Source organism: Miniopterus natalensis, chromosome 1 (genome assembly GCF_054644295.1).
Source record: "Miniopterus natalensis isolate mMinNat1 chromosome 1, mMinNat1.hap1, whole genome shotgun sequence".
Taxonomy (NCBI): Eukaryota; Metazoa; Chordata; class Mammalia; order Chiroptera; family Miniopteridae; genus Miniopterus; species Miniopterus natalensis.
This window is the reverse complement of record NC_142081.1, coordinates 30,667,566-30,681,345: the sequence shown is the minus strand read 5'-3', so window position 1 is coordinate 30,681,345 and position 13,780 is coordinate 30,667,566. Positions and strand designations below refer to the sequence as shown.

Sequence of the window (13,780 nt, the reverse complement as noted above, 5' to 3'; positions counted from 1 at the left end):
ACACCCTCTGGCAATCAGGAAGATGATGCCCTACCTCAGGTATGAGCCCTACCTCTACTGACTCTTCAGTAGATACAGCAAGCAGGCTAAATACATAGAAAGAGTGGCTACCATAGCACCCAAGTGGGATGGTGTATTGCCAAGGATGCTGGATTGCTCTTAAAATGCAATGACTTGATTAATGCAGTAACAGCATGTCCTATGTGTTTTAAACAATGTCTGAGGCAATTAACAAAGGAGTCTGAGGCCATCCACCAGAGTTCCCAATCTGTAAGAAATATTGATTATATTGGCACCCTCCCTTTGAGTGAGGGTTCTACATATGCCTTGGTTTGTGTGGACACTGCATCTGGCCTAACCCAAGCTTTTCCCTGTCGCTGCACCAACCAAGTTGCTACTATTAGGGGTTTAGAGAAGGTGAGTACCATATACAGATACCATCATCAAATAAACTGTGATTGGGAGTCACATTTCAAAGGTCATAATATGTAAGACTGAGCAAAAGAACATGGCATTGAATGGAGGTCCCATCTCCCCTATAATCCACAAGCAGGAGGGTTGGTAGAAAGAAAAAACAGACTATTAAAGCAGCAGATTATATTACTAACAGGTAAAACCACCATGGCCGGCTGAAATAAAGTACTGTCCCAGGCTAATACATTTCAATAATAAACCAGTAGGGTCTTTTGCCCCATATGCCAGACTGGGGACCCCTGCCAACACACCCAGTATTGTAAAGATATGGCAATTGCAGGAAACAGCCATTGCCCTGACTCTCACCGTGGATCAATGTGCTATGCTGCTGAGAACACTAAAGCCCCATCACACCTGGGAAAAGTGACATCTACTGGAATTTGCAGTAGGATGTCCCACCAGGATGGCCAGATACCTGCCAAACAAGCCAACTCCTTGCTAGTGAAACCCCTTTGCTGACCGCTTAGGTCACATTGTGACAAGAGGGCTTGTGTAAGATTTTAAGACCCACTCATGAGGGGTGGAGTGTTGGAGGTCCTCAAGAGGATATGACTGCCAGTTGACCCACAAGCTGGACCCCAGCAATCAGAGGCTCCTCACCACCCGCCCTGTCCTTGGACAGTATGCTCTGCCTACCATTTCCATAATGGGAGTCATTTTCCAGGATGTAGCCTCGAAAGAGTAAGATGTTGTGGAGGCCATCTGGACTCAATATATGACTGAGCCCAGTTAAAACCTCTATATGTATAAACTTGTAAGATTTGGCGGGCAGGTATGGAGATCTACTCACCTTGGTCCCCCAAGACAAACTGTGTAAGTTACCTTGCTTATTAAATCTGCCACCTACCAACCTGGAGTGGTCTGCCTCTTTATTTGGTCTCTTCCTGTGCTTCACATATGAGGCCAGTTTGCAAACCAACACAAGTCCATGAAAATTCCCACTGGACTTTCAGTGGTGGCAAAAAAAACATTTGACAAAACTGAATAAAAAAACCAAACATCCCAATCAAGGGATATAATTAGGAAATTCTCAAAATAAGAAATATAAGTCACCAATAAATATGTGTAAATGCATAACCTTATTATTAATTTTAAAAATGCCTATTTTAAAAATTAGAAACCATTTTCACCTGTCAAGCTGGCAAAGATTTAAAAGAGGAATAATGGCCAAGGTGAGGGGATAATGGCATTCTTGTATAGTATGGAAAGATATAAAAATGGGTAAAAATTCTTTTAAATGACAATTTGGAAATATGCATCAATTTTTTAAATGTGTAAACTTTTAACCCATTTATTTTACTTCCAAGAACTTGAAGGAAAAAGACTGGACAATGCATAAAGATATTCATTGCTTCATTGTTTCTAATGGTGAAACACTAGAATCAATTTAAACAAACTTGTCAATAGAAACTTGTTAAATAAGTTATGGTATGTATGCTGTGGGATACAATGCAGCCATTCAAAATAATGTGTATTTGTTAGCAGGAAAATGTTCACAAAATGTTATCGAGATAAAGGCTATAAAATAGTATGAATAATAGGACAGTATGTATGTGAAAAGGAAAAAAATGTGTGTCTGTATGTGTAGGAAAATGTCTACAATGATATGCACCAAGCAATAATGATTATCTCTGGAATAATGGCATTATAAAATAAAACACTTTCACCTATGACTCCATATAACCTTAGTATATGGATATTTATTGTAATGAGCATGTATTGCTTTTATAAGGAAAACAAAAGAAAGCAAAAAAGTATTTCCAGTAGGAGCAGTGGGGGGGCCTAGCACTCCAGATGAGGAGAATACATGAGAAAAGAATCTAAATATCAACAAGTAAACCAGAGCAGGAGGAAGAATGGAGAGGAATGAGTGTGTGTGTGTGTGTGTGTGTGTGTCTATATGTGTTTCTATAATAAGACTGTCCAGAACTGTTTGACATACTTTTAAATAAGTATTCTTGAAACAGAGGGACAGACTCCAGGGAAAACTCTAGGTACTCTACCATTTCAGAAAACTTTGGAATTGGGGTAACAGGAGAGGGAGGAAAGTAGGGAAGTGAAAATACTCAAAAGTCTGATCCTATTGGCATGAGGAGAAGAAAGAGAGCAGTGTCAGAGTGGGAAAAACAGTGCACCTTGATGGAGGAAATACTGTGTCTTGTTTATAAACAATAGTAGAGTCATATGTAACAATTAAGAGAGCATGGAAAAGGAAGATAAACATTGATAGGTAAATATCACAGAACTTCCAAATTATTATTTCAATTCAGTGAAATAAAGAAATAACCCGGCCGGCGTGGCCTGGAGGTTGAGCATTGATCTAGGACCCAGGAGATCGAGGTTCGAGTCCCAATCAGGGCACAAGTCAAACTTGTGGGCTCAATCCCCAGCAGGGGGCGTGCAGGAGGCAGCTGATTAATGTCTCTCTCATCACTGATGTTTCTATTTTTCTCTTGCCCAGCCGGTGTGGCTCAGCGGTTTCTCCCTTCCTCTCTCTGAAACCAATAAAAATATATATGTATTTTTAAAAGAAATATACAAATGAACTGTAAATTTCTTTTTATATCTGTGAATTGTACTTTGATATGATACAGTAATATGTTTTCACTCTAACTAAACACGTGCAGAGAGGTCTGGAATCTTGTCTTTTATATTATCCTATGAGATAAATTGACTACTTTAGTTGTTCATTTCTGTTAATGTCTAAAGGCAAGCTTTAAAAGCAAAGCTCAATGTGAAAATGAAGAAATTAATGGAAATTCTCCTTTGGGATCTTGCCAATCTTGACACTGAATAATGTTGAGGTGAAAAGCCTATAATTTATAAAAACAAAGCCAACAGGATTATTTTCTTTCTCGTAGATTGACCACTTATAATGCTCTATTCTTTCAATTTACTTCCAAGAAACATTCAAGACTAGTACATTTTTCATATAAATGAGTGTAGTAGGCTGGAAAAAAGCCCCTGAAACATATATTTACTTCCTAACCCTTAGAATCTGTGAATGTCACCTTATATGGAAAAAGATGTGATTAAGTTTAGAGGAGGAGCTTATCCTGGAGTGTATAGGTAGATCCTAAATGCAATTATATGTATTTATAAAATTAGAGTTTTCACACACAGAGAGAGAACAAGAGCAAGGGAAGGGTGGGAGGGGTGGAAAGGAGAGGACAGTTTAGGAGAAGGGAGGAGAGTGAAGGCAGCAGGGATTGGAGAGATGCACCACAAATTGAGAAATGCCCACAGCCACCAGAACCTGGAAGAAAGAAGCTGATTTCCCCCTGGAGCCTCTAGAAGAAGCACGGTACTTCAATTCAGTGTTGTGGCCTCCAGAACTGTCAGAGAAGAAATTTCTGTTGTTTTAAACCACCCAGTTTGTGCAATTTGTTACAGCAGCCACAAGAAACTAATAGAGTGAACATTTGGGGAATTTCAAGTAAACTATCTAATGACTTCTTTAGGCTAACTCATTGTAAAATCAGTGGTTCACAGAACAGGAAGTCCAACCTCAAAAGAACCCATTACTTGGAAAGTTTCTGGAGACCTAAGCAGAACACCAAAGATTATGAGACCAAAGGAAAGATGGAAAGTGAAAAAAGAAAAAGAAAAAGAAAGTGAGACATCATTCATATAAAGGGTTGAACTAATAGATGAAGTGGATGGTTTTCCACAAGAGTGGAACAAACATTTGTTGAGAATTTACTATGAGCCAGACACTATGCAAGGAACAGTCATTCATAATCTCATTTAATCTCCACAACTACTCTGTATAAGTATATCCAATAAGGAAATTGGGGCCTAAAATCACGTGGTTAGTGCAATTATTTAAATTCAAATTATTCAGAGTCCTTGCTATTTTTACTATTTTATCTGCTTCTATCAAGTTTAGTTTGAGTAGCATCACTGCCCTAAAACATGATTATAGAGATGTTATACTTCTTTCTTTTTAATCCTCATGCAAGGATATTTTTCCATTGCTTTTCAGAGAGAGTGGGAGGGGGAGAGAGAGATAGAAACATCCATGTGAGACACATCGATAGGTTGCCCCCTTGCCCTACTCATGCAGGACCAGAGCTGGGGATTGAGCCTGCAACCAAGGTACTGCCCCTGGCTGGAATCAAACCCTGGACCCTTCAGTCCCAGGCCAACACCCTACCCACTGAGCAAACCAGCCAGGGCTACCCTTCTTCTTTGATAAACACTCCCACCCCCCACCTGCTCTCAGGAGTGAGCACTCAGTTCGTCTTTGTCTGCCTCACAGTTCTAACAAGGCTTCATTTAGTGAGGAGATATCTGGCAATGGAGAATGGGAAGCAGAAAGGAAAGAGTCATGGAATCAACAAACAGAAAAGGAAGGGGGAAAATAAACACAAGCAACGACAATACAGAGAACTGCCGATCATTGGGAAATAAGAACTCTCAGAGTCCACGAAAAGGACTGATAGGAGAAAGGAGATGAAAAAGGCAGAAAGGAAATTTAACTAAATGAAAGGTAAAAAAAAATCAGTTCAGCCCAAATTTTAATAGCTATAATGACAAATTCTCTTATATTAATTTCACCCAAACCTAGAAATAGTACAGAAAGTAATTAACAGTTAAAATACAAAACAGAATTCCATAGTTTGAAGAAACTGAGAAAAAAAAATCTGCTGTTAAAGGAAACATGCACACATTTCTCTGTCCCTCATTTTTTTCTAAATCTACTCCCACTGTCTGTCTACATAATTCCCTGCCAGAGCTTTGCAGCTGGTCCCCACTGGGGCTTAAACAGACTCCTCTCTGTGTTTCCATTTAAAAATCTTTATTTCAATAGGTGGGCCTAGAGCATCTGCACTTCCAAAATTACCACACAACTGATCCAAAATGATTGAAACAAAATTGGTTTCAAAAATTGCCCCTAGGCTGAAAAGAAGATGAAGGCTAACATTTCAGACCTAAAGAAACATTTATCACAATTCTGTGGTCTGTAATAGACTTCTGTAGTTGTAATAGAAATGTTGACAGCTTGTTAATTATAGAAATGCTAGTGAGCATCACTGTTATTCTTTTGAAAGACCTGACAAAAGAGTTTGGAGGTGGGTTTTGTTTTGTTTTGTTTTGTTTTGTATGTGAGTGGTTTTTTTTTTACTTAAACCAAGCCTTACAGCACCTCAAGTCCAATCTCCTCCCCAAGAGGCTGGATTTAGTTCCATTTTCCTGCTAATATACAATGTGATGACTCAGGAAAAGGTCGTCAGTAAACCCAGATGTCAACATTCCCACCTCCCAAAGAAGACAACTGAAGTCTCAGAGCCACATTTGAGATTCAAGAATTATTTTAGGGCATGCAAGGCTACACCACTTGGCAAGACTCAGAATAGTTTAAATCTCTCCGAGATCCATAACCGCAGTGCACACAACTCCAAAAGTCACAAGAGCAGGAAACAGCATAAGACCATACACATATTCATGTGTGATTCAAATCCTCTCCCCTCAAACTCAAGTGGAATTATACCATCTTCCTTGGGTAGGGAAAGCAAAGTATATACTGGACAGATGTTTGAATCTGTGTTTTAAAGCTCTCTGCCACTAACTAGCTATATAATATGAGTAACAATTTAACCTCTTTGGTCTTCATATTTTATTCATTTGTAAAACAGAGAGGGCCTGACCAATAATCTTCAATCATTGTTGTCTATCTCAGCAAATACTCAAAAAACATAGATTGCAACATGATAGAAACACTTTTACCAAAGATGTTTTAAAATTTTTAAGTCTTCAGTCACTATGAGTATCATTTACAGTAAATTTTAAGAAACAAAGTTATAGTGGGTTCTTAGGAACAAATTTTATTGGTGTGGCCTAGGCCTAAGGTGAAATTAAAAGGGGACTGATGCCTTTGAAAGCGCTTCAACTCCAGAATAAACAGCATTTTAGCAAGTGTAAGTAAAGCCTGTGCCTTGTTGATTATTTGGAATCCTCTGAAGCAGGGTCTTAACAGTGGAGCTATTAATGTTTTGTTGTGGGGTCTATCCTGTTCACTGTAAAATGTTTAGCAGCAGCTTTGGCCTCCACCTATTAGATGATGGTTGTGACAACCAAAAATATCTTTGGGCATTGTCAAATGTCCCTTGGAAGGGAGGAGTAAAATTGCCCTCTGGTGATATTTGCTGCTTTGAAGGGTAAGATGCCATGTAAATGTAATTTTTTATAATGCAATTTTTTTTAAAAGTAGTTTCTGCTAACCAAATCAATCAACTCAGAATTTAAGGTATTTATTGGAGGCTAATGCCTCTATTCGATTTTACAGTACTTGGAAGGGAATTATTATTTGCTACACATATAACACACATAATTAATACATATATATGACACACATATAATTTAATGTGATAATGTTTGGCTCACCCCAGAGGACATAAACAAACTCACATTTTTCACTTCATTGAGTTTTAAGGTTTCTATGTGTATTTTAGAAAGATACTTTGATCTTGGCTTTGAAAATAGTAAAAAAATAACCTGCTGGTAGGGGGAAAAAAGTTCAAGCAGAGAACTATGAATTAATCATTCTTTCAGTCACTTAAGTAATATTTCATTACTGGTAATAAAATGTTTATAAGTGACACACTGGTTACATTTTTAAATATTAATCCTTCACACAAGAAGCAACTGATTGACACATACAAGCCTGTGAAGATTTAGGCTTATCCCACAAAAGCAGAAGAGAGGGAGAAAAGTGAACTGAAGACCATAGTTCAAACAAAGAGTATGACTTGCAGTACACTCTTTGGCTTAAATACAAATTCTCATCCAAATGTCTAGAAATAATCACAAACAAGAGGTGAAAACAGAGTTGCATAGTCAGCCTAACATTTTTTTAAACACTAGTGCTAATTGTTACTTTCAAATGGTATGTTTTCCCACATTTAAACATAAAAAATTTCCTCCACTTAACATAAGCAATTTTGCATCATTCTAAAAATAGCTGGTGAATAATTTTGCAAATAACAACAAAAATATCCTAATCTTTTAAAATTAGATGAATATTTTAATAGTAACACTTTTTTTGTCAGTTACAGCGCCAATCTAAAACATTCCCCAATGGTGTTTGTTCTCAGAAATACACAATAAAGAGGCATCTCTCTTCTTTGTTACAAGGTGCATACTGGCAGGGGAAGAATGCATGAAATAGGGCAGTCTACCTTGGGGGCTTATTAGGATAGTTAGTACTTTAAAACGAGGATATTGAATTAATTCCATAATCTGAAGATCTAGACCATCAAATACATAAACAAATTTACCTATATTTATGCATATGATATTATCTGAAAAATCAGAAACCTAAATTCATTAGTAAATGCTTGGGAGTGTGAAATTTTAATACTGTAATTCTAAAGACAGTTATTTTACTTTTCTAGACTTCTTTTTTATTATTATTCTCACCTGCTGGCAACATACAGCTTTGAGGAGGGGGGGAGGGAGTATCAAGATTTCTCCTCCCCCCCCAAATCAAAATGGGACATACACAAAAGGCTGGGGCCTCATTGTCTTCTAGTCTGTGACTGACTCTCACAGGCAGCACAAATGTCTTTATCAAGGAATTCAGATACATTCAATTACTACATTCTTAAAATCCCTGACTATAAAATTGTGTAGGAAATAAAACAAAGACAACATTTCTATCACAGGCCTTTAACTTAGGAAGAGTCAAATAAAAGATGAGACAAGAGACAAGACCAAACAAGACAAGAGATTGGAACCTAGTGGTAAGTGTTGACCTCTACGCAGTGCCCTGTTCAGCAGAGTACAACCAGGACTCCAGGTGTCCCTCCGCTCCAGGGAGGAAAGTCAAGAGGGGCAAATGGAAGCGTGCAAGGAGCCCCAGACTGAACTCTGAAGATTTCCAGTATGACCCTCACAACTCAGGAGGCATTTTGCCCCGCTGCCTCCATACTTAACAGTTAGACATAGAATTTGCCCCGAGGGGCAATGTCTTCTACATGGTTTGTGTTTTTTTTCCTTCATATTTTTCCCATACAGTAAAACTCTGAGTCTGCAGAAAGCAGAACAGACGTCTGTGGATTCCCAGTGAGAATGGAGCATTGGCCCAAGGCCTCCCAAATCTACTCGCTGCAAACCAACAGCAGCAAGTAGCAAAGCTGCACAGAGAGGCCTGAGTCCAAGGAGCTGCCGCCGCGCTTTCTAGGTTTCCTGGTCAAGCGCAAAAGAAAAAATCCAGTGTGTTTTGGTGAGGGGGTGGGTAGTAGTAAGGAGCAAAGTTCCGAAGTTGGTAAAAATCTGTCCTTCCGTAACATTAAGAAAAGTCAACCCGAAGGTCCAGTTTTCACCTGGTAAACCCGAGAGACGCGCTTTAAGGGTGAGGCGCGAGTCCCTGCCTTCTGCACGGTAAGGTGGTTCCTAGGGAACCCAGCAGAGCCTGTCTCATTTCCAGGGATGGGAGATCATATATTTCTTCCGTTTGTCTTCCCCCCACCCCCACGCCCGAGTGCGGGGGCAGTTTATTTCCTTTGAGTTAACAAAATTAAACCAAGTCCTCCTGCGATGGCGAAGATAGGATTTCCTGGCAGCCGACCGGGGCCCCTAGACGCTTCTTAGACCCCAGTCACCCGGCACCCAGACACCGCGTCTGGTGGGACTCGGGCGCAGCCTGCGCCGGTTGCCAGTGGCTCCAGCGCAGCCAGTCCCTGGTTTGCGCCGCGGTCGTCCGAGAGCCCCAGACAAGCAAATTCAAAGCGCCCTCTCATTTAATATTTGCATAACTATTGGCCCAGAAATGGGATAAATATGCCCATTTCCTGGATAGGGCACCCAGACCCGGAAAATGAACACCACTCGCTCAGAAAGACTAAGGGTAAGAAACCAGTTTCCCCCGAATTCGCTGCTTTCAAAACTGTCCAGAAAAGGGGCGCAGAAGGCGCGGTCCCCTGGAGCACCTCCGACTTCTCGCCTCCTGCGGCAGCGGCTCTGGGCTCGCGGGCAGTGAGACCCGCGGCGCCTCTGCGCGCACGGACGGGGAGCGCTGCTGCCGGGAAAGTGGGCAGGGGAGGCACCCCAGGAGGGGAGGAATTAGGAAACCTCTGCAGACTGGAGCACGGTCTGGTTTCCTTCCTAGCCCACAAGCGCGGAACGCCGCCCTCCGGAGGTCCCGCTCGCCCGGCCCGGCCAAGGCCGTCGGGTTTCCTACACGGCGAATGGTGCGCCCTTGCGTGCGGTGCTTCTCACTAGAAGTTGTCCTCCCTCCGGATTCGAAGTCACCCCAAGCTAGAGAAGGTTTGTGCTCTGTCATTATCTTCAACTCCCTCTTTATTTTGCCCCTGCCCTGTCGCATTTCAAGAAAATGAGCTCTTAGAAAAGAAAGCCTCTCCGTTGAGGCGGCTGGCAATCTCACAGAAACGATGTAAATGGTTGCAGGGCTTTTTCCTTCCCCTCTGCTACATTTTTCGAGTGAACTGTGAAGATCTGTGAAAATTATATCAGGGTTTTCCGTCAGAACGAGCTTTGCCCTGCACTCAGGCGTGGCGTGATCTGACCCGACACCTCCAACCATCCGCGCTATCTATCCGCCTTCTGATTAGCCCCGCGGTACAGGCCGCATACAAATTGTACTTGATACTAAAGAAAAGGCAGCCGGGGCCCAGTTCAGTTCCAGGAGAACATTCCTATCTGATTCCTTTCTAGGGATGGGCTTTCCAAAGATGGTTTTCCTTGGACTTCCCTCCCAATTATTTTCTTCAAACTAAACAACCCCTGTGAGATCGTGGTTTCTTTTGACCTAGGCCTCAGAAAGCCGTATGATGTGATTGTCAATTGGGAATCAATAAAAGTTACCAATTCAATCTGCTGGCCCAGAGGCAGAGCCACCAAGAAGGCCCTCCTCGGCAGGAGGGGTCAGTGCTCTAGGGCTTAGTGCTTTCCGCACACCCCTCAAAACCATTGCTGTGGTCCCCCCTGCCTGCCCCCTCTCTGTCTTACTTCTTCTGAATTACTTTTGGGTTAAAAGGCCAAGGTTAGAGTTTCTATCCCCAGCTTAAGAGAAATGTCCTAACACAGGGTAGGGGAAAATTAACCTGCAAGAAAAAGAGCAAATCGATATTTTTAAAAAGATCTTTGAAATAAGCTTTTAAGTTGCTGCCCTGACCTGCCAATGACTTCTCACTTTAGATGTGGCTATGCTGCACGTTTGTTCAAGTCCATTAAACTGGGGAGGGGGCGGAGGCTGAAAGGTACAAACTTTTGGGGGGTGCGATGCCCCTTTTCTTGGGAGTGTTTGACTTCCTCGTCAGCACCTAGCTCTGAGTGATTTCAGGAGGCTTTTGAAGGTGGTGGTGGGGTACAGAGTCCAAACTGACCTCTTCTACAGATTCCCGGTCGGGTCGGTTCCTTCTGCTTCAAATTCACTTCCCATTGGGCTGCTTTGGAAGCTGGAAAGGAGGAAAGGTATGCGGGGATGGGTGCTGGGAAGAAATGGGGTGATCCAGTTTCCCTCCCTCCCCGTAAGTGCGTTCCCCCGCACTGTTTGCCTTTAGGTTACGACTAAACCTGACGAATTCTTGGAGGATTTCGATTTGGCCAGTCCTCTTTGTCCTCTGGAGACCTCTTGACCCAGGCAAAGCAGTGCCCCAAAGTGGATTCCTGCAGCGTCACTGCCTCTTTGGGGGAAAAGGGGGAGAGCAGAGGAACAAGGCGAGAGAGGGAGGGGGCTGAAACGTTGCTGCTCTCGCCTCTCTTTTTCGCCCAGCCACTCGCCAAGTGTTTTCCTCCGCCGGGTTCTGCAAAATACTGCGGAGAAGTCGGCGAGCGAGCGGCGGGCGCTGTCGAGAGCGGGGAGGTGCTGAAATGGCCCAGACGCCCGGGTTGCGGTCTTGATTGGCAGAGCGGGCCGGTGACTGACAGGGGGTCTCCATGGCGCCCGCGCTGCCAATCCGCCCACCCCAGTAGACAAGCCAGCTCGCCCGCCTGCTGCCCGGACCGCGCGAAGCCGAACCTGAGCCTCGGGGCCGGCACCTCCTCCAACCCCCCGGCTCGCCTGCCTCCTGCAGTTGCCCCGCCGCCGCCGCCCCAGCGGTCGGTCGGGCTGCCCAGAGCCGGTCCCCCCAGGAGAGCCTGGCGCGCCCAGCCGGGCCGGGGGGCATCTGCTGCGCGTCCCGCTCCCGGCTCAGCGCTCCCGCCGCCGCCGCCGCTGCCTCGATGTTCCAGCTGCCCATCTTGAATTTCAGCCCCCAGCAAGTGGCGGGGGTATGCGAGACCCTGGAGGAGAGCGGCGACGTGGAGCGCCTGGGCCGCTTCCTCTGGTCGCTGCCCGTGGCCCCTGCGGCCTGCGAGGCGCTCAACAAGAATGAGTCGGTGCTGCGAGCGCGAGCCATCGTGGCCTTCCACGGCGGCAACTACCGCGAGCTCTACCACATCCTGGAAAACCACAAGTTCACCAAGGAGTCGCACGCCAAGCTGCAGGCGCTGTGGCTCGAAGCCCATTACCAGGAGGCCGAGAAGGTGCGTGGACGGCCGCTGGGGCCGGTGGACAAGTACCGCGTGAGGAAGAAGTTCCCACTGCCGCGCACCATTTGGGACGGCGAACAGAAGACGCACTGCTTCAAGGAGCGAACGCGGCACCTGCTACGCGAGTGGTACCTGCAGGACCCGTACCCCAACCCCAGCAAAAAGCGCGAGCTCGCCCAGGCCACGGGACTGACCCCTACGCAGGTGGGCAACTGGTTCAAAAACCGCCGACAAAGGGACCGGGCAGCTGCTGCCAAGAACAGGTCAGTACCGAGGGCCTCCTCTCCCTGCGCTCACCCGGGCGGGGCGGGCGAGGGCACCCCGGGCGCCTCGCCTCGGGCCCGCCGACCGGGACTCTGCAGTGAGCGGGGAGCGCGCTCCCGGGTTGTGAGCGGGTGCTCTGGGATCCGGGCAGTGCCTCCCCGGCTCTGGGTGCTCCACCCTCGCTCTGAGGGCCTGGGGATCGACCCAGCGGCTGGTTCCAGTCACCAAAGCAAGGCTCATTGGGAACGGGAAAGAAATCAAATTGAAATCCCAGGAACAATGAGGGACCTCAAGGCCCAAAGCTAATTCTTGTTAGCCTTGGCCCAGGCTCTTACTATTAAGTGAAGCCTGGCTTATTGGCAATGTGGGAGTTTTTTGGCATTTTTAAAGCCCAGATCCATCCTTCTCTGACGCTATCAAAACAGTTTTCGATGAACCTCTGTTTCTAAGAAGTGGAAGTGGAGTTCTTCTCTTCCCATGCATGGGCAGTCCGGTCTCAAACGGCAAGTTAGTCGGCTATGGCTTTTTATTTTCCAGTGTGTGGATCTCAATTAGTCAAACATTTTACTCAAAAACCCAGCCTCTTCCCCCAGGCCCGAATACTCCTGGCAACACCCAGGCAGCCCTTTTTGCCCTTAGCTTTGGGCCCACCAGGCCTTGGAGGCACAAACCCACCCTGGGAAGGGGATCCCGGTCCCAGAGCCTACACTGACCTTTTCACCCACACTTCATTTATCCTGATAGGACTGTAAATCTCCCAAAGGGGGCTAACAACTGGGAATGATCCTGCGAGCCCAGCATCCCAAAGACTGGGGAGACTAGGAGCCCAGAAAGGACTCTGAAGAAGGGTGGGGAAACTGCAGGGCTGTGACAGAGGCGGCTGAGGACCCCTGCCAGACCCCTTGTTGCCTCACCTTACTCGCTGTAACAGCGATGGTCTGAGGGAGAGCGGTTGCCCGCTGGGCTTAAGGGATGCGGACCAGGGGGCAGCAGGAAGTATGTTTCGAGTGTTCCTTTCCTTCCCCGTAGACTCCAGCAGCAAGTCCTGTCTCAGGGCTCCGGGCGGGTGCTAAGAGCAGAGGAAGAGGGCACCACCGAGGTGCAGGGAGCCACAGCCAGCCCAGCCGCCAGTCTATCCAGCAAGGCAGCCACTTCAGCCATCTCCATCACGTCAAGCGACAGTGAGTGTGACATCTGAGCTGCCCACACAACAGGCTCAGAAACAGAATCCAGTGTATAAAAAGACACAAACAAAATGAAGGAGGGAGGGAAGAGGAGAGACCGACCAAACAAACCCAGTGCTTTCGAAGCCAGGTGGCCAGGGACTCCGAATGAGAGGCCTGCGAGCTCAGGTTGCCATGTCTGCCTCATGGCCTGCCAGCTCCACTTGCATCCTCCAGCCTCTATTACAAGGGCCCACAGTGAGGCCCGACACAGCGCTACGTTCTCTTTGCTTTGCTTTTTCCCAAGGATAGTGCTGCAAAGATGCCTCGGGAACCGAACTGCACGCTGAGTGCCTGCCCTGAATCTCCTGTGGGTATTTCAT

The 13,780-nt window shown here is 45.4% G+C and overlaps 1 protein-coding gene across 1 annotated transcript; it reads left to right on the top strand.

Moving 5' to 3' along the window:
* The first annotated feature begins 11,661 nt into the window (after positions 1–11,661).
* On the top strand, positions 11,662–13,432 carry SIX6 (SIX homeobox 6). The gene is made up of 2 exons (XM_016198255.2): positions 11,662–12,233; positions 13,264–13,432. Exons 1-2 carry the CDS (start codon positions 11,662–11,664, stop codon positions 13,430–13,432), a joined length of 741 nt encoding a protein of 246 aa, XP_016053741.2.
* Positions 13,433–13,780: the final 348 nt, after the last annotated feature.